The sequence below is a fragment of the Peromyscus californicus genome, unplaced genomic scaffold, assembly GCF_007827085.1.
Source record: "Peromyscus californicus insignis strain IS unplaced genomic scaffold, ASM782708v3 Scaffold_22__1_contigs__length_63687245, whole genome shotgun sequence".
NCBI lineage: Eukaryota > Metazoa > Chordata > Mammalia > Rodentia > Cricetidae > Peromyscus > Peromyscus californicus.
Window position 1 is genome coordinate 4413468 of NW_026294525.1, and position 25983 is coordinate 4439450.

At 46.6% G+C, this 25983-nt stretch overlaps 1 protein-coding gene across 3 annotated transcripts in view; it reads left to right on the forward strand.

Annotated features, from left to right (window-relative positions):
- The first annotated feature begins 1000 nt into the window (after positions 1–1000).
- Positions 1001–25983, forward strand: part of Pde10a (phosphodiesterase 10A) — a 437658-nt gene continuing 412675 nt past the window's right edge. For all 3 annotated transcript variants that reach the window (XM_052750814.1, XM_052750815.1, XM_052750817.1), the window contains exon 1: positions 1001–1121. In XM_052750814.1, coding sequence (XP_052606774.1) covers positions 1016–1121 — 106 coding nt within the window. In that variant the 5' untranslated portion in view covers positions 1001–1015. The remainder of the gene's footprint in view (positions 1122–25983) is intronic.

The window sequence follows — 25983 nt, forward strand, 5'->3', positions numbered from 1 at the left end:
TGGAAGCGAGAAGCACGGGGCTTTATAAAGCTAGAGACACAAGGCTTTGAAGGAGAGGTAGGGGGAAAGCTGCAGCCGACCCCAGTGCCCAGCGACAGCCTAGGGCTCATCACTCGGGCTTCCTGGAGTTTCTGAGCTGCAAGTTTCTGAGTAGACTGCGCCCCAGCTGCAAACTGCAGCGGCTGCCTAGCCAGACCTGCAGGTGCCTCTTGAGGTGGCGCAGAGAAGGACCGTAGTGCCCCTCAACCTCCCCCCTCCTTCCTGCGGCCGGTCTTCGGTCCTCAGTAGAAGATTCTCCCTGCACTGGCCATCCCTGCCTATCCTCCGGTCCCCCACTCCTGTCTCTTCTGTGAGATATCACATGATGCCACAGGAGAGGAAGGGGTCCTGAATCCCTAGTGTCTGAAAACATCTCTGTTGCCTTCTGTAGCATTTTATTTATTATTTTATTTGGCAATCCATTGAAACCATGTCCCAACCATCCCAGTCAAACACCTCTCACTCTGCCTGTGGCTGTCTTCCCCACAGCCACACACAGGCTCCTCATAGCCAGGCAGGACCCGGAGTCCTCAGAGAGAGAGAGAGAGAGAGAGTACCCACCCAGGCCCCCTCCCACATTAGCAGGAAACCTCTGAGGTTTCTGAGGAGCCTTTCCTCTTGGGTTTTGATTTCCCCTCTCATCTCACCCTTTTAATAGAAGGAAGAGGGGAGAGAGAGAGAGAGAGAGAGAGAGAGAGAGAGAGAGAGAGAGAGAGAGAGAGAGAGAGAGAGAGAGAGAGCTCCAGAGTAGGGCCACACTGATGGAAGCAATCCTGGGGCTTCAGCACAAGTCCCTGCCTCTCCTGCCTGCCTTCCAGATCCCTTCCAGTCTTTCGGCAGCAATTTCTTTCCCTCCCTGGCCTCTTCTCCCCACCCCTTTCCTCTCCACCTAACCCCACCTTCACTCTCCTCTCCGAGAGGGGAGGGCCAGGGGGAGGGGAAAGAAAAACCCCCAAACCCCAGGCCCTGGGCAGAGATGTCGAAGAAGCGCAAAGCCCTCGAGGGCGGAGGAGGTGGAGGAGAACCCCAGCTCCCAGAGGAGGAACCCACTGCCTGGTTTGGGGGCAGCAGCGAGGAGCCAGGTAGGGGGAGGGGGAGGAGACAGAGGACTGAGCACATGCGGAGAGCTTCGGGAGCAGAGATGCTCCACAGGAATGCCCCAGTCTTCAGAGCAACTGGGTAGACTTACCCACAGATGGGAAATTGGGGGTAGGGTAGAGAAGAGCTGACTAGGCCAGTGCTAGAGACCCAGATCCCTGTGAACTTGGAGCACACTGGGGGAGAGGCTGGGTGGCAAGCGCAGGAGGCAGGAGGAGGCAGGAAGGGCCGGCTGAGGATGCTGGCCATTTCCCCTCCCTGCTTGCCTTGTTGTCTGTGTGCTGGGTGAAGACCCTACCCTGTGGCTGTGTGGCCTGTGTTGGTGCCTGAGTGCAGGACCCTCTGTCTGGAGGGAGGGGTGCTGGTGATGACCCCTAGTGCCTGTTGCCGATGGGGACAGCAGTGAGGGCCCCTGTCTTCTTCCATGCGTCTCCAATCCAGGGATGTTGAGGGTTGCGTCATGAGGAATCTTCATCCTCTGCACAGGCAGGGCCTCCGTCCTCCTGAAGTTGGAGGTGAGGGTTGAGCAGATGGAGTGGTACATTTCATTTCAAGGGGAGATGGAGAAGGAAAGCAGTTGGGTTCGTCTTTGCTTGGAATGATACCAGAGAAAAAAGTGAAGATGGAAAATTTCCTTTGAAACAAAAGTGATACTTGGATATCTGATTTCCACATTAAAAAATCCTAGACAGGCACCTTTGATTTCACTTAAAGCATTCTGGGTTTGGTTAAAAGGAGGCCCACATGATGTAGTCAAGCCTTTTTCTGGGTTGTGGGTAAAATGAAAAGGAGGCTGATGAGGTTTTATTTGGTTAAGCTGTAGATGAGGTGGTAAGAAGACTCACCGGGGTGATGGGACCCAGGTGGGTGGGCAGCTGGACAGCGCTGTTCTGCTTGCCTGCCTCTTCCCTGCAGACAGCCCATGGTCTTGGTGGAGACAGGCTCCCAAGAGACAGATCATCAGATGGCTGGCATCTCCAAGATGGAGTCCTTGGTCTATCTCCTTCGATATCACAATGGATGGGGAGCTACGAAGCTCCCCTTGCAGAGAGCATGGAGCTCTGTGCGCACTCAGAATCTTTCGCAAGACTCTAGTGCATCGAGAAACCAAGGGTCAGGATGTGGCTCTCTCTGCTCGGTGCATTTGAGTGTTAGTGGAAGTTGATTGATCCTGCCCAGTTACCACAAAAGAGGTGGTCTCTAATGACTATGCACTTTTTTTGATGATTTGTTGCTCAGTTATTAATCGTAGAACCAGCTAAAGCATCGCTTACTTAATTTTTTTGGGTGTGTAGGTAATTGGTAAGACCTTTAGATGGGCTTATTTGAATGGTTGGTATTTTTCCATCGTAGCAAGGAAATGATTCCATACCTACCATGGTGTCCAGCACATTTATCAATTCTATGTGCAGTATTGCTTATGACTTAGGTTTGCTCTGCTACAGGAACCAAAGAAGTCTATGTGACCCAATCTCACTATTATGGTAAATAACAACCCAGGTATATGTTATGTTATGTTCACAATTAATGAATGCATGGCTGCCAGTTCTAAAAAAAGAAAACAAGAAGTCTGTTTTAACAAACATTTCTTATTTATTTATTTATTTATTGGTGGAAATAGACTAAAACAAGAACCTATGCTGAGGGGAGCCTGTGCTCCCAGCCGCATACAATTCCAACATTACCTCGATGATGGGGGCTCTACAGGGAATGTATGGCAAGTCATGATGGGTAAGACTATGTACCTGGCTGTAGTATTCGTAGTGTATCATAATTTTGAAATACTTAGCTTTTCCTGAACTTATAAAACTTAAAGACTTTGCTGTGTAACCTTTGTACTTGGTGAATCAGAATTCTACTTGAAGAGTGGCACCTTGGATCTGAGGATACTGAACTCAAGAAATCTTTAAGGGTGTGAACACTCAACTACTGTGCTGTGGCTACTTTTGCATGGGAAATGGAGAGTGTGGCATAGAAGAAGAAGGTCAAGAGACTGAGAAACTGTGCATACATGGCGTATGGCCCTCTGTGTATATGACTGTTGCTTTGACAATTGGGGAAGGGACTCTAAGCGGGTACAGGGTTTGAGTGACGGCTGGTGGTGACACATGATCCTTGTGGGTGAGATATTAGTGCCGCATTGCAGGCTTCATGCTATTTTGCTGTGTTCCTGTTGGAATCTAGGCCAAAGTGATGACTTGTTTGAGGACCAGAGAAGGATCTTGCTGACCTTGACCCTGAGGGTTTCTCTGAAGTTACAGTGGATGGAAAGGCAATGTGTTTGTTCATTCCAACCCTGCAAAGTATAAGTATGTATTAAGTTGAAGCAATGGGATGCTGCATTTTAGTGGTCTCCACTCATTTCAAGATCATGTACCAGCATCTCTGCTTGATCTGAAGTTTGAAACATAGAGCCTTGTAGGAAAGAGAGACTTAGGGACTTGGAACCTAAGAATAAGACCTCACTGCTCCTTTGTGCATCTTCATGGACAGTGCATGCTGAGGGTGTGGCTCACCACAGATCCAGCAGGTGTTGGATCCAGGTCCTGTGTGGATGCCTACTCCTTGGAAATTTCTTGGTAATAAGAAGTTAGGGTCATATTGGGTCACAGGGTTTAAACATAGGTGATTTAGTTTTCTCATTATCCTTGTTAAATCTATCTTAATAACAGGTTAAAAGAGGGGAATGAAGCTCACCATTTCAGATTTGTCTGAACTTTTATTGAGGTGTCTATTGAAGGTTTTTTTCCCTTCAATCTATGGACATGTGTGTATGTGACTATAAAATCATAGTCAGAGGTACTGGAGAGATGGCTTAGTGGTTAAGAGCATTGGCTAATCTTCCAAAGGACCTGGGTTCAATTTCCAGCACCCACATTACACCAACTCCAGTCCCAGGGGATCCAAAGCCCTCTTCTGGAATCTGCAGGCACCAGGCATCCATGTAGTACACAGACATACATGAAGACAAAACACTCACACACATTAAAAAAAATCATGGTCAGAGTATAGTTCTCCTGTAGGCCCCCGTAAGCTCAAAGTCCAGCATATGTACTATGATACTCTTGGAAAATATTCACATACAATAGTTACCTTAATGGTTTAGAGAAATTTAATGTGCAATCAAATAACACTACCTTCGTTTTCTTTTTGTGATGGCTAATCTTTGTTGTCCACTTGATACACCCGGGAAGAGGGAACCTCAACTACAGAACTGACCTCCATCAGATTGGCCAGTGGGTGTGTCTATGGAGGCATTTTCTTACTTGATAACTGATACAGAAGAGCCCATCGCTCTGTGTCAATGCCCTCCCTAGGCAGGCAGACATGGGCTGTAATAGGAAGCTACAGTTTCTATTTTCCTCCATGGCCTCCATGCCAGCTCCTGCCTTCAAGATCTTGCCGTGAGCTCCTGCCGTGCCTTTCTTCACTGACGGACTGTGGCCTGGGACTTGTGAGCTGAAATAAGCCTCTCCTTTCAAGTCACTTTTGGTTATGGTGTTTACCACAGCAACAGAAAGCCAACTAGGACATTTTTGTTTCTACTTTCCCCCATTGCTTTGAACTTAGACATAAGAGTATACCGCACATGGCAGCTGCCTGCGGAGCTAATGGAAATGCTGAAGTCTGCGTGCAAAGGCTCTGTGACAAATACACTGCGTCGTCGTATTTATTGATCAGATAAGAACGTTTCTCTGTTCCCATCCTATTTGTTTCCTCCGAGTTTCTGTCCAAAGTGTCATAATTGACTTAGAGACTTCGGTTTAATGACAAGATGTCTTCCTCGCTGCTCTTCACCGACATCACATCGAGCCCCATTTCCCCCAGGTGCCTCCCTTCAGAAAGCTGCCCTCAGCCCCTGTAGTTCCCTCGGATCCATCACCCTTTTCACGGCCCCCCACCCCGTTGCTACCTATGGCTTTGCTGCCCTGTCTTCAGATTCTAACCTCCATTTCTTCTGAGATGGCTTATGGACAGGAAGTAGTCTCGGTTGTCCGGGATATTAAATTATTGTCAGAAGTGTTTAAAAAGTAGAGGGCTTCCCCTCTCGATGAGATTGGTTCATGTATGATGTAGCGGAGATCCTGGCCTTGTGTTCTTGGTGTCTGGAGCCAGGTGTGGGACAGCCCTGGTCACTGCACACAGGCCTGGTCTGGGAAGGTCCTGATTGTAGTTTGCATTCCTGGGATTTTTGGAACCATGATGATACCTCTCATAGCATTGTGGGAAGCTATTCCATTATCCCTCAAATCAATGACAGGAGTCAGTCGATGGTTTCCATAGGGAGTATCTCTACTGTCAGAGTGACGGTGGGTTTGATGACTTTTACATGATGGTCACTAGTGGTTGGCTTCGGGGGAGTCTAGAGCTATGGGTGTGCTAGGTAGAACCAGTTTTGTGCCTTGGTAACTAGTTAAAAGTGACTGTTAATAGTTCACCAACTTACACCTACTTGATCCCCTAACTTATTAATGTTCTTAATAGAATCAGTAGAACTGAGAATGTTGCAACCTTTTTATTTATTATGAAAAATATTTTTTCATTGCACACACACACACACACACACACACACACACACACACACACACACACACACGAATGATCCATGATCATTGACATTAGAAATAGGCATGACCCCTGAGGGGAGAAGGAAATGACAAAAACCTCTATAAAAGCACACGTCTTATATAGTTGGATGACAGACTTGTTGGGGTGTTTTTAGTGTGTGTGACTGTTTCTTTGATTGTACACTGTAAAGGAGACTGTCAGGGGGTGGGGTGGGGTGTCAAAGATGGTGTAGGAGGGAGGTGAGTTTGGAGGAAAAAAACAGAGTGTAGAACAGAATGGGGACTGAGTCCCCACTCTTAGACTAACTCTGTGCCTCAGCTTTTTATTCAAAATTACTTTTATCTGAAAGATTAAAGGTGCCTTTCTGTGCCCCCACCCCTCATCTGTGAGATTAGAGCTTGAGTTAGATGACCTTGCTGGTAGGTCTCCTTGACTGTAACGGTAATGTGTGAAGATGGGATAAACCATAATTGCAATCAATGTAAATGGTAACTCACAGGAGAAGCCAATGAAGATCCCTCTGAGAGGTGGGCAAAGGATGCTCTCTCTCTACAGACTAGATAACCTGGGAAGACAGTTGTTGTTGTTGTTGTTGTTTTTTAAATAGGACCAGCTCTGAGCATCCTGGAGCTATAGCAGAGGTCATCTTTTGACCCAGAGTCCAAAGATGCAACCCTGGAGTTTAAGATTCCCAGTGTTCTCCTGACAGTGCCCCCGCCCCCAGGGGAGGGGCCGAACAGCCTTGGGAGCAAACAGGAGGTTTATGTAACAAGGCTGCCTCCCAGCCCTTCTGTGGCCAGACTGAGTAATACAAACCGAACATTTGCTCCTCAGGTAAGCCAAAGTTAGCTTTACCCGCTTAGCTGGGGGAGCACACTTAATAAGGAACTGTTCAACCATTAAAAAAATAGAATCCAGTTATGAGCACTTCGACTCTCCCTTTTCTTCCCTGATGAATATGAGGTGACAGTCACAAGGACCATCACAGAAGGATGCATAGAGCTGTGCAGTGTGCCTTCCTCCAACCTTGCCCTAAGGTCAACCACATTGATGTAGCCAAAGGAGGTATGGTATGGTACCCACAGAAGTCTGTATGGGTGGTGTCTCATTTTAACACAGCGTCCTTCCCCACTTTTCTCCTTCACTGTTTTATTCACTTGCATGTATTTTGGAATTTGTAGGCATATACAGGTCTACTTTTGTTTTCTTGATCTTTTAAAGATGGATTTATGCATTCGAGTGCTTTGCTTGAATGCCTGTCTGCCCACAGTGTGCATGCCTGGTGGCTGCTGAGATCAGAGGAGAACCTCAGATCCCCTAGAAGTTACTGGAGTTACTGACAGTACTCCACAGCTGCCCTGTGAGTACTGGAAACTGAACCCAGGCCCTCTGCAAGAGTAGCAAGTACTCTTTACCATTGAGCCGTCTCTCCAGCCCGACCTTTGTTTCTAAAAATTTGTCTGCGTGGTATTCCTTAGTACAGCATAACATAATAGATTTAATAAAGCCTTTATTGAATAATATTCAGGATAATAACCCTTTACTTTAATAAATAATGTAGTGAACAGGCAGAGAATATGAGTTGAACAGCTATATAAATTTATATGTTTTAGACCCCTGGATATAGAAATTAGGCCAAAGATGTGATCCCCGTGTAAATGCCTCTGAAGGCCAATTAGCTTACATCTATACCACCTGTGGTGTCAGAATTGGGGTACAAGGCAAATATTCCCTCAAACCAGTAGATAAAATATTTAAAATATAAATGGTTTGCTGAAAAGAGATTAAATCTACAAATAATTTTGCAAAGACTTTTTTTTGATGTGTTTGAGTTTTTGCCTGTTTTTTTTTGTGTGTTTGTGCACTGTCAAGGCAGTGCACTTGGAGGGCGAAGAGGGCGTCAGATCCCCCGGAACTGGATTTATGGAATGGTTGTGAGCCACCTTGCGGGGGCCAGGGGTCTATGACTGTATGGGAATGGAACCTGCGTCTGCTGCAGGAGCATCTAGTGCTCTTAACAGCCGAGTCGTCTCTCCAGCTCCTACAGAAGGTTTAGAGATCATGAGACCATTTTACTTCTATTCTCTAACTAAAGTAGATGCTGGGATCATTGCTGTAGTGGTTATTGCTGGTTATCAACCCAACTAGACTGAGAAGAGGCTGGGGATTAATAAATAACGAATATTCGGAGTGAGTCTGTGTTGGCATTTCCAGAGAAAATTAACCAGGGTAGGGAGAGATCCATCCTAAATCAGGTGGTACTGTCTCATGGGCTGGTAACCAAGACAGAATAAGAGGCACTTGATAGAACATTTTGTTTTAATCACTTGAGTATTTTTCATGTTTGTTTGAGATAGGATCTGTCCTTTTTTTTTTTTTTTTTTTAACTTGATATAAGCTAGGGTCATGTGGGAAGAGATCATCTCAGTTGGAAATGCTTCCATGAATAGGAAATGCTTTCCACCAGTAGGCAAGTCTATGGGACATTTTCTTGATTGATGATTGATGTGGGAGGGTCTAGTTCACTGTGGACAGTGCCTCCCCTGGGCAGGTGGGCCTGGGTTATATAAAAAAGCAGGTTGAGTAAGTCTGTAAGCAGCACACCTCCATGGCCTCTGGATTGGTTCCTGCCTTGGGTTCCTGTCTTGAGTTCCTGTCCTGACTTCCCTTATGGTGGACTGTGATCTGTGAGATGATATAAGCTCTTTCCTCTGAAAGTTGCTTTTGGTCGCAGTGCTTGGAAACCAGGACAGAGTCTCATGTAGCCCAGGTTGGCCTTAAATTTCCTATGTAGCTGAGGATGATCTTGAACTCATGACCCCTCTGTTCATGCGCTGTCTACCAGTCAAGTGCTGGGATTGCGGTAGTGTGCCACCACATCTGGCTCTGTCTAGTATTCAATCAGTCATTGGTCAGATTTTATTCATGAGAAAAGTTCCAGATGTGGCTCACACACCTCAGCTTAGAAACATTTTCAATTTGGGCAAAAGACCTTGATCATGAACTAAACCTTTTCCTTAATAGGTGTCAGCACGCATGATTTTGGTTCACAAATACGGCAGCCGTCTCTCCCCGTGACCCTGTTGCGTGTGGTACCTGCATTGTTGACTAAAGTGCTGGAGCTGCTGGGAAGGGTGTGGGACTGTCCCTGAGGCAGGAAGTGGGGAAGGGTCTAGGTGACACTGGCTGAGCAGTTGTATCTTCTTGGAGGACCCCCCCCCCCCGGATTTAGGAATCTCTGCCTAGAGTTTATTTAGGAGAGAACAAATCTTTTGTCGTTCCCCCTGTGCTGACTTTGATCTCTGTCTCTTTGGGGCACTCATACATCGAGGCACAGTGACAGCTTGCTGGTCTCGTCTGTGGCTAACCTAGACCAACCGTGAAGTAGGGCTGAAGGGGACAAGTGTGTCTTTATGTCACCCCTCACTCTCATGTGATAAACCTCATACTTAAGTGACAGGTGCTGTGGAGATGTGGGGACTTCCGGTCACCTTAGCTGTTGTAGCAGTATACAGATTGGGAAGCAACTGCCTTTGTCTGGAGCCATAGGCTGACGATCGGAGGAGAGCTCCATAGGCCTGTCACGTTGATGTGAGGAGATAAAGCATAGACAGGCCCTGACCCACCACAGCAGGTGGCTGATGAGGGCTTCAGAGCCTAGGAATGATGTCATCTATTATGTGTTCATTGGTGTGTGGTGTGAGGAGAGGTGACCCTTGGGAGACCCCAGGGTCTTGGATTACCCATAACAAATTCTTAGATGTCTTTGAGCAAGCTCTGACAAGAGAACCGAAGACTGTGGTCCCTGTCCAGGGTGTGGGGGTGGACGCTCACAATCACAGAGCCCACAAGCCCGTGAGGACTCGGGTCTTGGAGTACTTTTGGAAATATGAGCAAGGGTCTGATGACCTCCAGGCAATCAGATTATGCTATTGAAGACAATTTCCCTCCTCCAAGTACCACCAAGGCCCCGGCCTGAGCTGTATTTATGCCGCATTTTCCCTTTACTTGAAGTCAACTGGAACACCTCCATGGCAGTCAGACCCCATCTTCTGTCTTTCACCTGGTGTCACCAATGACTTGGGAATTCAGCAAAGTTTATGGGATATTGTTATCTGTCTGGTTTCACTTAGGGCCCAAAAGATTTCAGTGCCGGTCTATAGTAAAAAAGAACTGTGCATTTTAAAATGATAAAATAATAACAAGCATGCCTGTGTAACAATAAAGACTGTAGAGTCCATTTTAGCTTCATTATAAATGTATATGGGATAGAAAAATTTGACATACCATACAGGAAAAAGGTCTGTACGTGGCTGACAATGTGTTAGTTTAATATGTAACTACCCCTGACTAATATTACTCCTTAAGGCCAGCCTCACCCAGTTCCTGTCCATGCCTTACCCATTTGGTTTCTAAAATCACTGTGACTGTCAAGAATTAGGTGCAGCCGAGGCACAGATGCAACTGAGATGTCAGTCAGGATGTTGTGACCCCAGGGAGGGCAGTGCTGGGCAGGGAAAGTCTGCATCTAGTCTTGCAACCTTGCTTAATAGACATTTAATAATTGATTCAAGTATGAGGACCTGGGCATGGATCCCTGGCACCCAGGTAAAAAGCCATCTATGACTGTGTGTGCCCATTACCCCAGCACCGAGGTTCATGTGGAGATATGAGAATTGCTGGGCGTGGTGGCCAGCTCCAAACCAATGAGTTCTAGGTTCAGTGAGAGACCCTGTCTCAAAGGAATAAGGTAGAACGCAACACAGGAGGACACTTGATGTAATCCTTTGGCACCATAGGAGCTTACACTGGACTGGTGCACACATCCACACACATCTATACACACACACACACACACACACACACACACACACACACACACACACACACTATATGTAAGAGCAAAATTATTTTATTTTAGGTGGTGACTGGTTTACAGGACCAACCATTTTAAAGCAAATGTGCTAAGTTTTGTTAAATGATTAGGTTATTGAAGAAAAACATTTCCCGGTTATCAAAGAAGATGAAGTACAAAGACAAACAAAAACCAACCCCAAACAACAACAGCAAACTTCAAGGTAAAACCATGTTACTACATCCACAGGCCAAAGCTGCTGCGGCCATGGCGGTTGCGGTCTTCCGTCTCTGGGGCTGGGGAATGGCTCAGTCGATTCCCAGCACCATGTAGAAAGCCAGGAGTGGTGGTAGACACTTGTAATCCCCTTGCCCAGGAGGTGGAGGCAAGTGAATCTCTATGGCTCAGTGGCTAGACTGCTGAGCCTAGTCTGAGAGTACCATGCTTGTGAACTACACCGCCTCGGAAACCAAGGTAAATGGCACCCAATGCTGTCTCTGGCCTGGGCGCACACATGTGCACATGTGTCTTTTTTTTTTTTTTTTTGAGACAGGATTTCTCTGTGTAGTTTTGGAGCCTGTCCTGGAACTCGCTCTGTAGACCAGGCTGGCCTCACAGAGATCTTCCTACCTCTGCCTCCCCAGTGCTGGGATTAAAGGCATGTGCCACCACAACACAGCTTTCTTTTTGTTTTGTTTTTTGTTTGTTTTTGATGTGCACACATGTGTACACACTCATATATGCACATTCTATCATGCCCAGTTCAGCCAGACTGGCCTTGGGTTCTCTCCGTAGCACATCTGTTCTTCCCTAGTGATCCTGCAGCATCCTCAGAGCCAAGTACTAGGGAAAACACCATCAGTGTTTACTTAGAAATTTAGAATAAAAGAGTCAGACTTCAGTTGATAGACACATTGCTTAGCGTTCAACCGGTTTAGTGAAATTTCCTTTTCCCCCCTTTCCCTCACACAATAGACTCGGGAATCCTTAGGGACCTCGGTGGTGGCAGGACATTTTTGAATTGGTCTCAATCAGAGTTTTCAAATTCTGGGTAACAGCCTATTTGTGGGTCATGAAGTCAATTTATCTTAACTGTATTTTAAAACACTGAATGGATTGGAAAGAAGAGGAGGGGAAGAGAGAGGGGATGGGGGAGGGTTAGAAAGGAGAAGGTGGGGGAGGGCTGTGCTGTTAAACACTTTCCTGTGTGCTCTTCTTCTATGGTTAAGTAACATTTTTATATGTTTATATAACATTTGAAAAAGTGACAACCCCTACCCCACCTGAGTACATAGAGCTGTGGGCTAGATATTTTTCTTTCAGAAAGCTTTGTCATAGCTGAGAGACAGCCATGACAGAATTGTGGTGACTTCTTGGTAAAAAAATTAATTAATACATAGAGGCAATCTTGTTCAGTTAAGGTTGGTGTTTTAAAGCATCGTAAAGGTCCCTGCAGCCTGGGTCCCAGTCTTCAGATTCCTGTGTGGACGCCAGCACCTGATGTTGGTGTCTGCCATCCGATGGTGCCCCTCTTGTCTGAGCTTGGATTCCCTGGCTCCACTGAAAACACAGAGCAAGCACAGCCAGGCCTCCATCCCATCCATCTTCCTATAATGAGTGCCAGTGTTGGGGCCCTCCAAACACTCCTTCATTTAATGTCACGCGGAGGGATGGGGTGCACAAGGAAAAAGATGGGATGGGATTGAGGAGGCAGGAACACATGGGTGCTCCATCCAGGTGGGGAGAGGGCTGTGTGCCACAAAGTTTAGCCCCCTTCCAGGTTGCAGGTACCAGTCCCTGCTTCCCAGCGTCGAGTACAGAATGTTCCCCATGTCCCCACAGAGTGAGCGGCACACTCTTCTTTCTAACATCAATTTTATACTCTCAAAAAAAAAAAAAACTTTTCACACCTAATTCACAATCTTTATTCCAATGTGCTCGGGGAATAATTACGTTTTCTTTTTCTTTGAGTGAGAGTCTTTGGGGCTTGCAGAGCGAGGCTTTTCTTTTCACCCCCTCACACCCCAGGAGGCTGGACCGTGGCGTCTATTATTTCTGCCTTGATTGCCGTATGCCAGGTATCCCTATTTAATAGTTCAGCATGTTTAAATTAAACTGGAATACATAGAGAAGTACATATAGTTCTTTAGTTTTTCTCCTATCAAGAGTGAAAGCTGACTGGTCGCAGCTTAGAGAGGAAGGTACAATAATGAATGTGTGCCAATTTGCAGAACTAAATCCAAATCATCTCTGGGAATGTCCCACACTGTTGCAGTTCTCTGATCAGCTTCAACTCCCAGGCCTGATACTTCTTTATTCTTTCAATTTTCTCCTTTGATTATTTAAGAAAAGGTTTTCATTGATTATATTCTTTAAACAATTATGCCTGTGTGTGTCAGTGTGTGCACATCAATGCAGTACCTATGTCAACCAGAAGAGGGCAGCAGATCCTTTTGAGGGGAGTTACAGGGAGCTGTGCGCCCCCTAAATGGGTGCTGGGAACCAAATTTGGATTTACTGGAAGAATAGCATGTGTTCTTAACTGCCAGCACGTCCGTCCCTCCAGTCCCCAAGTCTCCTTTTTAAAAACAAGAAGCCGTAGGTTTCTCTTGCTCTGTCTTCTCTGCCCCCATCTTCAGCAATGAATATCTAACTGGGAAAGCTCCAGGAACAGCTGGGGTCTGAATTTGGAAGAAAGAAAAGGAAATAAAACATCAGCCCAGAGTCTCACAGGAGGGAGGGGATGGGCAGAACTTGATTTTCCAGGCTCTTGAGAATGTTCAGTCTCTGTCGGAAGACAAGGATGTACAAGCAGTGAATGAGCAGTTTTGTGGGAGACATCCTAAGTCATGTAGCTGTTTCTAGAAGGGAGTACCCCTATGTCCTGGGCTTGGGACAGCTTGAAGTGCTCAGGAGTCACACAGTGCCCTTCTTCATGTTCAGGGATCTTAGGTTTAGCAATCAGTGCCCACTCTCTTGCAGTTTCAAGCTGGGTGAGGAGCTATTATCCCTTTCAGCATCGGAAAGACTCCCTGGGAATTCCTTCCTAATGATCCAGTTACCAGTGGTCTAGCCCATGCTCTCTGATGCCCTGGCTGGTACATTTCTTTTCGTTCTTTCTTTTTTTTTTTTTATCACTTTAAATATTATTCATTTATTTTTTGAATTAAAAACTCAGCACAACCAATAAACATTTAAAAATATGATGTGTAATAAAAATGTCTTCTATGCCATTCAGTAATATTTTAATTCAGTAATATTTTCTCCCCATAGATGTTTTTCTATCTCCTTAGTTTGGCTTGGTTTTCATCAGCTATGTATGACCTTAATAAATGGAGACATTCTTTACTTTAACTCTTCTTAACATTGTATTTATTTATCTCCCCCCGCCCCCCATGTGTGTGTGTGTGTGTGTGTGTGTGTGTGTGTGTGTGTGTGTTGCTTACGCTTCATAAAAGTCAGAGGACAATTTTGGCAGTCAGTTCTTTTCTACCATGTGGGTTCCTGGGGTCAAGCTCAGGTCATTAGGCTGCAAGCTCCTTTACCCTCCTAGCCATCCTGTCAGTCCTTTCAAATCTTTTTTTTTTTTTTTTTTTTTAAATTTGAGACAAGGCTTCTCTGTGTAGCCCTTGCTATCCTAGAACTCACTCTGCAAACCAGGCTGGCCTCGAACTCACAGAGATCTGCCTGCCTCTGCCTCCTGAGTTCTGGAATTAAAGACATGCACCACCACCTCTCGGCCCCTTTCATATCTTTTAAGCACTAGATTTTTATGAATATTTTAATAAGCAGATTTACATTTTGAAACAACCTCAAGCTTGCAGAAAGATGCAAGTGTGATTTCTCTCTTAAATGCTTGGGATGCGCGGCTCCATCCGGTAAAACAGCATCCTGGACCGGGTGGAGAAGAGACATGAGCATGAGTATAAACACAGCTATTTATCTAGATTCAAAATTGGAAGTTTGTAGGCTACTCCATTCTTTTTAATTTTATCCCTGAAAAAAACCCAAACAAACAAACAAACAAAAAAACCTTCTCTGACTGAGAAAACCAGTCATGGCTGCTTCTCACTTGTATTCATATCGTTTTTGTGCGTGGTGAGGTTCCCCTAACAGCCTTGTTCTCTGCAGGGTAGACTCTCTACCCCTCCAGGTTCTTGGCAAATATACCTGACTCTTCTGACTTTGTGTTTGCCCACCCTTCTGACATCATCTGACACGTGTATTTGTTTTTTAGATTCTTTTTCTCTTGTTCCTCAGGTTCCTCAGGTAGTCATTATGTAATTTGCATATTGGTAACCTTGCTTTCCCTTGCTGGAAGGAAGTCGGAACTGTCCCCTTTCTCACCCGGCCCCATGCTTCCAGGATGCCGTGACGCCGTCAGAGCGATGGAGATTTCGCAAAACTGCTTCTCTAGTTCCTGTTAGTCATGGCGGCGGCTTTGTGCAAAGACAGATCATTTGCATCAAGGTTACAATTCTCAGATGAAACCGGATCCCACAGCAGCCAGGCCTTAAATCTTCAGATGGTTTTAGGGTTGTGTTTTCTGTCTCCCAGTGGAGTCTAAAAGGCCCTGCATGCTCCCAGCCTCAGGCCTTTCACTAATCGAGAATAGATGTTGGAGATGGGATTTTGATCAAGTGGCTTTTCTTGCTCCTACGGATAGGGTCGTGGGACTTCCCACTTTCATCTGCTAATCATCTTCAAGACGCCATGTTACCAGGAACCCCTGGGATAGACATGCTAAGCCTTCCCGTGTTGCCACAGTCGCCCGGTCGGGATTCAAGAATATTTGTGCTGGAACGAGTTCCCCGTCATCCTGTAGACCACGACTGCTCTTGGCATGATTGATTCTGCTCTTTTCTGTCTCCAAGGATATCAGAGTCTTTGGTGTCTCTGGAGCTTCTTTTAGAATCCTGTTTTTGGTAGGGGCTCTCCTGTGATGGAGGGTGGCTGCGGCAGCCCTGGTGGGGCAGTCATCCTCAACCCATCACAGACCAGAGGACTTGGTGGGATACTTCACAGAGCACAGTCGATGCCTCTGGATGGGTTAGGTCTGGTTTGAGCAGGCACCGACTGGGCATCCCATACAGCACCCCGCGGAAGGCATGCCTGTCCCGAGTTGTCTCTGCCTGTTTCCCAGAGGGTGTCTTCAGAACAGAGTGTCCTCCTGTAGCACAGACCCCAGGTTCATCTCAGCCTTTCTGTGCCACTTCCTGTAGTTTTTGGGTGATGGCAGGGTATCCGGTTCATCCTGTAGTCTCTCTGTCTGGCGCTCTCCCTGCTCAGCACTTGCACAAACATCTCAGTGTGCTCGGCGCTCACCCATTTTAGCGCTTGGGGAAGCTCAGTGAATTTATTATTGAAGAATGAAGAAATGAAGCCAGGGAAGGGACTGTGTCCAGCAGGAGGGTCCTGCCCACTCACAGGGTATAGAACCCAGTAATCACCCCTGCTGAGCACAAATATGGAGAGTTGGTGGGTCATCAGTGGGTCTCACAGCAACATGGAGGACCCAGGAGACAATAGCCAAGTATCAGTGGGCAGTCTCACAACGACACGGAGGACTTGGGTCCGAGAACTTGAAGAGGAATGCATGCCATCTAGACTAACACTTGGGACCGTTGTCCTTCCCGCCCTCCCTTTCCCACGACTCCTGCTTTCTTCATTTAAATTACTACCCCTCCTGCATATGTATTTATGAAATACTTTCAACTTCTAGGGTGAAAGGTTAATAACAGTCATTTCAAAATTTCCAAAGGCTACATACACATTTCTACTGGTTTATTTGTTTAATGTCGACACTCCTTTTTGCAACAACTTTGCAGCTTCTGACGGGTGAGGCTGAAGCTTGGGGTCTCTCTGGGAATCAGCAGGACCCTCAGGACACAAGTACTTTGTACCCCCAGTGATGATGGCTCCCCATCTCGATGGCTTTCAGAAGCCCGGCAGTCACATTTTTATTCTTGAAAACGTGGAGGATCTGTTACCCTCCCGTCCTGTTTGACCTTGTCTTTCTACCGCGTCCTCCTGGCCCTTTCTCATTTGTTTATCTGTAATCTTGTTTCTCTTACTGCTGTTGTGTACGCTCATGTAATCTGCCATCTCTTCGGAAATAGTCTGAGTAAAAGACAAGTAGCTCCAGGGAAGCGATCGGAGATATTCTCTTCTGGGCATATGGGCCACCCTCCTTCACGAATCCTGTGCACCTGCTGTCCAACATCCAGGGCTGAGTCAAGTCACAGCTACAAATGCAAGAACGTCCCGCAAGTCACAGTGAGAGGTAGGGCAAGGGAGTGAGCTCCCTCTGAGAGACCGAGGGTACTAGCGGCTTGGTGGAAAAGCCACGCCCCTCATTCTAAAGTGCCCTCTGGAAGTGTGCAGGAGACCCAGGGTGGGGCCAACTCCTGGGGAAAATGACCCACAGTGACCCTGGTTTGTACCAGGCTTTTTCTTTTTCTTCTGGGCCACCAACCGGCTCCTAAATCATACACAGAGACTTACTATTAGTTTTTAATGCTTGGCCTAACTTAGGCACCTTTCTGGCTAGCTCTTTTAACTTCAGTTAACCTGTTTCTCTTTATCTACCTTTTGCCTCGGGGCTTATTACCTTTCTTATTTCTGTGCGTCTTACTTTCACTGCTTCTCTGGGTCTGTCTGTCTGTCTGGCATCTGCCCGGCTTCTTGCCCTGGACATGTCCCTCCTTCTCTCCTCCTTCTCTCCTCCTCCTCTCCTCCTCCTCTCCTGTTTTTCTTTGCTTTTCTTCCTGAGCCTAGACTTCTCCTCCTATTTACTCTCTCTGCCCTCCAGCCCTGCCTATCCTTTCTCTGCCTAGCTACTGGCTGTTCAGCCCTTTATTAGACCAATCAGGTGCCTCAGGCAGGCAAGGTGCAACAGATGTAACACATCTTTTCGTAGTTAAACAAATGCAGCACAAACAAAAGCAACACACCTTTACACAGTTAAAGTGATATTCCGCAGCAGCGTAAACAAACGTAACACATGTCGGCCTAGTTAAAATAACATTCCACAGCACTGGTTTTCTGGCCTCCATCCCGGAATACAGCTTGGTGGAGCGTGTCCACCTTTCCTGCAGACACTGTGTTCCTGTGGCTCCCGGCCCCTCCCTGCTTTGGTTTTGTGATGAGGCCCCACAAACAGTCAATGCCTTGGATCTTCTGGGAGAGCTAGCCTCATCGTTGCAGTTCTTCAGTCGGGTGAAGGAAGATGTGCAGGTAGGTGCTCAGGAATGCTCCTCTCTGATGGCAGTTCCCCGAGTCCATCAGTCCAGTCTAACATAGCAGGACTCACGATGCACGCCTCACAACGCAGTTCACTGACCATCTTACGTAGTTATCAAAATCCACACAGGGAAAGCAGACTTCCACTGTGACCTCCCTTCAGACGTTCCTTGTGAGTCATCTGACCAGGGAAACACATCTTAGGGCTGTCTAGTACAACCCGGCAGCTCTGGACTGCATGTCTAGAGGCAGCAAAATTGCCACGTCTCATGTGCTTGGGTGGGACCCCAATATTTCCATGTGCTTCCAGTTGTAAACAAACCTAAAACCACAAACATACTCTATTTCCCAACTAGCATGACTGACACAGAGCCAAAAAGTAAGGACTCTGGAGTGAGAGTTCAGGGAAGCAGTTGGATGTCTTGGGGGAGCAAACCCCCCAAAAAGTTAGAGTCCAGACTGGAGTGCTGTCTCGCCCCGTGCTTATGAAGCTGGGCTCTCTCTGCCAGAGCCGCCCTTAGCTGCATAGTTCGAGCCCACAGCCCTCTGCACAGCTGCTTGAGGCTGCACTCCCTGGCTTTGTGCCCTCTCAGTGTGGCTGGCTTCTCCTGCTGGACCCTTAACCAGGAGATGGCTACACATTTATCACGTCACCCACCCAGCACTTGGGAGGATGCTCGCCCCCCCAGGCACGTGGGTTCTTCTTCCTCCTCCTCTTCATCCCTTACATCTTTCCCATTGCTACAGTCTTAATTTAGGACCTCATTGTCTCCTACTTAAAAGACTCCAGTTTCCCCATTTGATTTTATGGTTTTTTTTTAAATAAATCTATATGCTGATTCTTACAAAATAAAACACACTCCTATCATACTCTTGTCCTAGCTAGTTTTATGTCAACTTGACGCAGAGTCATCTGAAAGGAGGGAAACTCAATAGAGAAAAATGCCTCCATAAGATCCAGCTATAGGGAATTTTCTTAATTGGTAATTGACGGGGGAGGGCCCAGCCCACGGTGGGTGGTGTCATCCCTGGGCTGGAGGTCCTGGGTTCTGTAAGAAGGCAGGCTGAACAAGTCATGAGGAGCAAGCTAGTAAGCAGGACTTCTCCATGACCTCTGTATCAGGTCCTGCCTCCAGGTTCCTTCCTGTTTGAGTTCCTGTCCTGATTTCTTTTGATGATGAACAGTGATGTGGAAGTGTAGGCTAAACAAATCCTTTCCTCTCCAAGTTGCTTTGCCCATGGTGTCTCATTACAGTAATAGTATCTCTAAATAGAACAATCCCTCTTAAACATGTAAGTGGCTGGTCTTGAGTATTAAGATTGGCAAATATGTACTTTATTGGAATCCCCACAACCTTGCTCATACCTTCCACTCAGCTGTCCATCTGATGCCTCCTTGTTTGGACTCTGCCCTTCTCTGCCCTTTGCTGCTGCTTCCATGGCTGGCAAGTGTCTCCTCTTGCTTTAGTATACTTGGCTGTGTATTCTTCATAAAGAGGTACTTCCACAAACAGAGGCTCCACAGTCTCCTATGATGCAGAGCATGTTACTTACATCACGAGGTCAATTCTGTGTGCTCAGGACAAAGCAAAGGCTTAGAATGTTTGGGTGGAATTTCACTTGCATACCCCTAGGAATTAGGTTTATATGTAGTCTGGCACTGCTTCATAACTGGGATCATGCCTGATCATGTTTGATAACCCTTAGGTCTAACACCGTAATTGATACACAATAAGGTCTCTGGACATTATTGATGATGGTGATGGAGGTGTTAATGTTTGATGGTAATGATGGTGGTGGTGTTGATAGTGATGATAGTAATGGAAATGAGGATGGTGGTGATGATGGTGAGGGTGATGATGGTGATGCTGAAGATGCTGATTATGGTGATGATGATGATGATTATTGTGATGATGATGGGATAGTCATGGGGTGATGATGGTAGTATTGGTGGTATTGATGGTGATGATGGTGATGATGGTGATGTTGATGGGGTGGTGATGGTAGTACTGGTGGTTGGTGGTGATGATTATGGTAGTGGTGTTGATAGTATTGATGATGATGATGATGATGGTGGTGATGGTGGTAGTATTGATAGTGGTAACAATGATGCTGATGGTAGTGGTTTTGGTACTGGTGGTAATAATTCTGGTGCTGGAATGAACTGGTGACCCAAGGCTGCTGGCTTAGAGTAGACATGAGTTTGTGCATCTATTTTCCCATGATTCCACCTGCTCCCTGTATTAGAGGTACCTGCTTTCTCTGTAAAACTCCCCCTGTAGTCAGTATATACCAGTGATTCCTCTGCCCTTGTTCCCGTTTCCTCCAGGTCTACTCGTGGGTGTTTAACTATGTAAAGATGTGTTGCATTTGTTTACATTGTGGAATATTTATTTAAATATGTAAAGATGTGTCACTGTTTTATCTTGCCTGCCTAAGGCACCTGACTGGACTAATGAAAAGCTGAATGGCCAGTAGTGAAGGAGGAAGTATAGGCAGGACTTCTGGACAGGGAAAGTAAGTAGGAGGAGGAATTTAGGCTCAGGGGAAGACAGAAAAGAGACCTAGGAAGACTCCAGGGGTCAGCCAGCCAGATACAGAGGAAACAGGAAAGTAGGACATACAGAATGAAAGAAAGGTAAAAAGTCCTGAGGCAAAATGTAGACAAATAGAAATAGGTTAAATTAAGTTAGAAGAGCTAGTGGGGCAAACCTAAGCTAATGTTCTGCATTCATAATTAATAATAAGTCTCCATGTCTTTATTGGGAGCTGGTTGGCGGCCCAAAGAAAACTCCAGCTACATCTGGGTGAATCTGCTCGGCTGCTGTCTGATTTGTCACTGTGCTCTGTGGTCCTTTATCATTACCTCACCTCCACTTCTCAGGGCAGCCCAGCGTCTCTGCTCCTGATGCACTGAATCACAATGACTTGTCAAAGTGTGGAGTTAAAGCACTGAGCCAATAACTTATGTCTACACACAATGTCTGAGTGTAGAGTTAGGGCATTGATCCAGTGACTTAAGTCTACACACAATGTCTGAGTGTAGAGTTAGGGCATTGATCCAGTGACTTAAGTCTATACACAATGTCTGAGTGTAGAGTTAGGGCACTGAGCCAATGACTTATGTCTATACACAATGTCTGAGTGTGGAGTTAGAGCATTGAGCCAGTGACTTATGTCTACACAGAATGTCTGAGTGTGGAGTTAGAGCATTGAGCCAATGACTTATGTCTACACAGAATGTCTGAGTGTGGAGTTAGAGCATTGAGCCAGTGACTTATGTCTACACAGAATGTCTGAGTGTGGAGTTAGAGCATTGAGCCAATGACTTATGTCTACACAGAATGTCTGAGTGTGGAGTTAGAGCATTGAGCCAATGACTTATGTCTACACACAATGTCTGAGTGTGGAGTTAGAGCATTGAGCCAATGACTTATGTCTACACACAATGTCTGAGTGTGGAGTTAGAGCATTCGTCTATCTGGGATCCCTTTGACTTGAAGTCTTGTGCTTTCTCTCCTCTCAGGGATGGACAGCAGGGTATCCTGTTTCTATACTGTGTCTCTCCCATGTGCTTGCCCGTGTCCTGGAGTCTCTTGATGGGTGTCACATGAGTTCTTCACATACTTGTACCTTATTCGGTCCCCCTCCTCCATGCATATACTTGTATCTTATTTAACCCCCCTGCCCCATGCCTTTCTGTGGTATGCTTGTCCAAAGCTTTGTCTTAAGTAACAAGAGAGATCTTTTGTAGGAACTTTCACCCCATCAATTTACTATTTATATGCCACTTAGCCTTTATTAATATTTTCTTGTAAGTTCTTAATGTTCTTTTCCTATGATCCTTGATTCTTCTTTATGGACTCCTTGTGTGGTTTTAGGGGTACAGCAGTCAGTCTTATCTTTAAGCATTGTACTTAGAAAACCCTTGTTTCACTTTGGGGGCCTTTACCTCCTTTGTCCAAGTAGCTGACATTCCATCCTGGTTGTTCTCACATTCATTCGAGCTGGCTGGCTAGCTGCTGGGAGGATGGGAGGTGGAGTACATGGCTCCTGTGTGACCCCTCACTGGCTTCAGTTGGTAGCTTCCTGGGACTGGGTCCCCTGATCACTTCCTGTGATAACTATCCTCAGCCCCCTTAGAGGCTGCAGGGTGGACAGAGATGTGTGAGCCCTGCTCCAGGGATCCCCCAGAGTGGTCCTATGGGGCAGACTGAAACCCCTGCTTACCCACAGGTCTCATTAGAATCTTCACATTTTCTCTGAAACCAGGGTGTCTAGATGGAAAAATTACCCAGGGCTCCGGATTTTAGGCTGACTCCCCAGTTGCAGGATCTATGTGTGAACTGTGGTTTGCCTCTCACCCAGCCATGGAGGGCTGGTATGTGACAAGGAGGGCAGTAGACACATGGCTCACGCTATTTTTATGGCCAAACATATATTTTCCCATGTCTTCACAAAATCATTAGCGAGGGAGAGACATGCTGGAATTCTGGAGTGACCTCTCTCCTTTCCTCTCCACCCTCTCTCTCACTTGCTTCCTCCAGGCCAACTCCACCCAACTCCAAGAGAGCATAGTTTTCTGCAGGCCAATATGGAATCCATTGGCTGGAGACAAAGAGCTGAACATTCTTTGGGAATGGCCTCACCTTGGCTTCGGCCTTCAGAGGACATATTGCAAACATTTCCCTGTGTTATATATGGGTAGTGTTTGCCAAGAACAGCCCAGAGCAGAGGTTGTTGAACCTCAGTCTGCTGGTTCAGAACCAAGATGTGACATACTCTCTGTCTGCACCTCACCCCAGCCTGCTGCTGACCTGAGCCACCATGCTGGTGCAGAGTAGGGTGCTGACTTAGCTCGCAATGTTTCCCCTCGTTTGTCCCAAGAGTGCTGCGTGCCCTTCAGTTTCAATGAGTGACTGGGACATTGAAAGGGATGGGTGAAGCAACGAGGAAGTAAAACCTTGCAGTGTGGTGGAGGCAGGACGCTTCCCTTGGACACTGTAAATGTTCGTGTTGTTCCTGTCTGTGTGCAGGTATGTGGAGGCTGAGGGCAGCCTGCCTTGTATTTTGAGGGTATTTCATTGGCCTAGAGCTTACCAAGTAGACCAGCTTGGCCCCCCAGTTCTGGGATTACAAAGGCACCACACCTACCTCCCGCCCCCTTTTAATGTCAGTTTCAGGAAGTCTCAGTTCCTCCAGCTTACAAAGCGAGCATTTCCACTGGCTAAGTCATCTCCCCAGCTCCGCTGGTGACTTGTTTCTGTGGAATAATGTATCTGTGGGCTGCCCTCTGGGTTCCCACTATTTAACACCTGGCTTGTATGCCACCCTCTTTCCAAATGCAGGGTCCAGCTTCTTTTTGGGAAAGGGAGTGCACAGGATGTGGCAGAGATGAGGAATGGGGACCTAACCCATGGCCAGTCCCCAGAGAGCCATCTCTCCTCAGTGCCTCTGCCTTCAGCCCCAAATAGCAGAAGTGAAGGAAAGAACAGGACTGTGAGCCAGTGTCCCCAAGGAGGCGGGACTCAGATCGACTCCCCCAAACAGCTGCGGCAAACACAATCATAACATTCTCGTAGATGGGTTTATGATTCTGCATTACTGTTTATCTACAGATGTTTTTGCTTCCTTGGAAAACTTTCTGCTCTCACAGGCCAAGGCCAGGGCTGTGTCTTATATATTATGCATTTTATCCTCCCAGTGTGCAGGACAGGGCCTCAGACATGGTGGTGATCTAATTAATGAGGAGGTCCTGGAGTAGAGGGACTTGGTGGTGGGCCCCAGTGGGTGCTGGACTTGAGTTCTTCCAACAAAGGTATCACAGGAATAATTTGCCACAATGACTACAGAGAGCCACTGGGAATTGCCATAACATTCGTTAATGACAGGTGCTCCATGGGGTTCTAGGGAGAGTCTTTAGGTAAAGGTGTCAGGGAGATGTCCTTACCCACACCCTGGAGCCTTGTGGGGTTAGCTATAGACAGCTTTGCTATAGCAAGTGCTCTTTCCTGGCCCAGATCACAGCAGGGTAGCCTACTCCTCAGTTGGTTTGGGCCTACTGGTCAACCTTTGGATGCCATTTACCCCATCAGACACTGAGGGGACAGGAGTTGGATGGACACTAATTGCTATTCAGCCAAAGATTGTAGCTAAGGATGCATTATTTGACTACAGAATCTTGGGAATTCACTCACCCTTGACTCTATGGTAACATTTGAATTCTCAACCATGGTAGCCCTGCCTGATCATATGTTCATAGGACACAGGTCAATGCCCAAGCAAAGTCCTGCTACTCCAGCCTCTTGATATAGTCACAATATAAAACCAATGAGACCCATGAAAGCAGAACCAGGCAGAACCTTGTCATGGGTCTAAACAGGAAGTTCCCAGGTAGTCCCCCTCATTTGGTTGGAGCACCCATACTGCTGTTCACAGATGTGCAAGAGTCTCTTGGATCCATTTGTGGCTGGCTCCGCAGGCCAGCTGTGCTGAGATGTTAGGATCAGGTTTGTGTGTGTGTGGTCACTTTCCAGAACTAGGAATATACTATATACGGTCACACCACTGGGATAAACAAACCACTGAGAGCCACAGAATTCAGTTTCCAAATAAGATCTCAGAAAAAGACTGAAGGAGAGGAGCAGAGACTGCCCCAGGTGTTCACTTGGATTTCGGAGAAGGCTGTAGAAGCCACAGACATGGAATTTCCCAGGCTGCATCTGCCCTTCAGATTCTGGGTCTCTGTGTGTGCTGGTCATGTGCCTGCACCAGTTAGGGAGAGCTACTGAAAAATATAATGCTGCTATTATTAAGAAGTGAAAGTTAGTAAATATCAAGTAATCACGCCTTATAAAAGGTTTTCTTTTTAATTATGTGTCTGTATCTGTGTATTTGTGTGTGGGTTTGTGCACATGAGCGCAGGTGCAGGAGGAGTCCAGAAGAGGGCATCAGATCACTTGGTACTTATGGGAAGTTGTGAGCCACCCAAGATGTCCTGGGATCTGAAGCTAGGTTCTCTGCTAAAGCAATGCATGCTCTTACTCTCTGAACTATCTCTCTAATCTCCTCTAAAAGTGGCTTTCTTTATTTACTTATTAGATTATTTTCTTCTGGAACCAGAGTTAAGGATGGCTGTGAACCATTCTGTGTGTGCTGGGAACTGAACCTGGGTCCTATGCAAAGTAACGAGTACTCTTAATGGCTGGTCATTTCTCTAGTCTCTAGAAGTGGATTTTTATGTGAGGAGGCATACCTCACAGGCAGAAGGAACAGCCTGAACAGCCTGGGTGAATGTGTCATGGCAGGCATGCTTTCAGAAGTCAGATCAGTGAGACCACAGAGAATGATGGCTGTGAGGCTGAGTCTAGGGTAAGTGTGGGTAGCTTCAATCTAATTTCTCCCCCATAAGCTCATAGCGAGTGGCACTATTAGGAGGTGTGACTTTGTTGGAGTAAATATGGCCTTGTTGGAGGAAGTGTGTCACTGTGGAGGCGGGCCTTGAGGGCTCATATATGCTCAAGCCATGTTCACTGTCTCAGTTCACTTCCTGTTGCCTGCATATCAAGATATAAAACTCTCAGCTCCTTCTTCTCTAGCACCATGTCTGCCTGCATGCCACCATGTCCCACCAAGATAATAATGGACAGAACCTCTGAACTGTAAGCCACCCCCAATTAAATGTTTCTCCTTTGTAAGAGTTGCTGTGGTCATGGTGTCTCTTCACAGCAGTAGAAACCCCAACTAAGGCAGCAGGGGAGGCAACAAAGGTTTGCAGCCAGGAAGGGACTGGCCATTTCCAGTTTTTGGGTGGCTCAGTTGGAAATGGTAGGAGAAAGAAGTTGAAGATAGGGGCAGCAGAGGGAGTCGGTTTGGAGTTCTTGCAAAGGTCTAGGTGAGAGACAATGAAGCTGGAGTCAAAGTGATGGAGAAGGAAACAAATAACACCACTAAGTGAACTCTGCACATCTCTGTCCTTTGGTCTACTGCAACCCTACCTGCAGAGCATGGTCTCCAATGTCAGGGAATGGAGAAAACGTGGGGCCGGACACACCCTAAGAGACAGTGAAGCAGGAAATGATCCAGGGAGGCCATCATGGTGCCATCCCGTCAGCTAGGGGGAGCCATGGAACCCAGCAACCAATCTCAGTCTTTTTTTTTTTTTTTGGTTTTTCGAGACA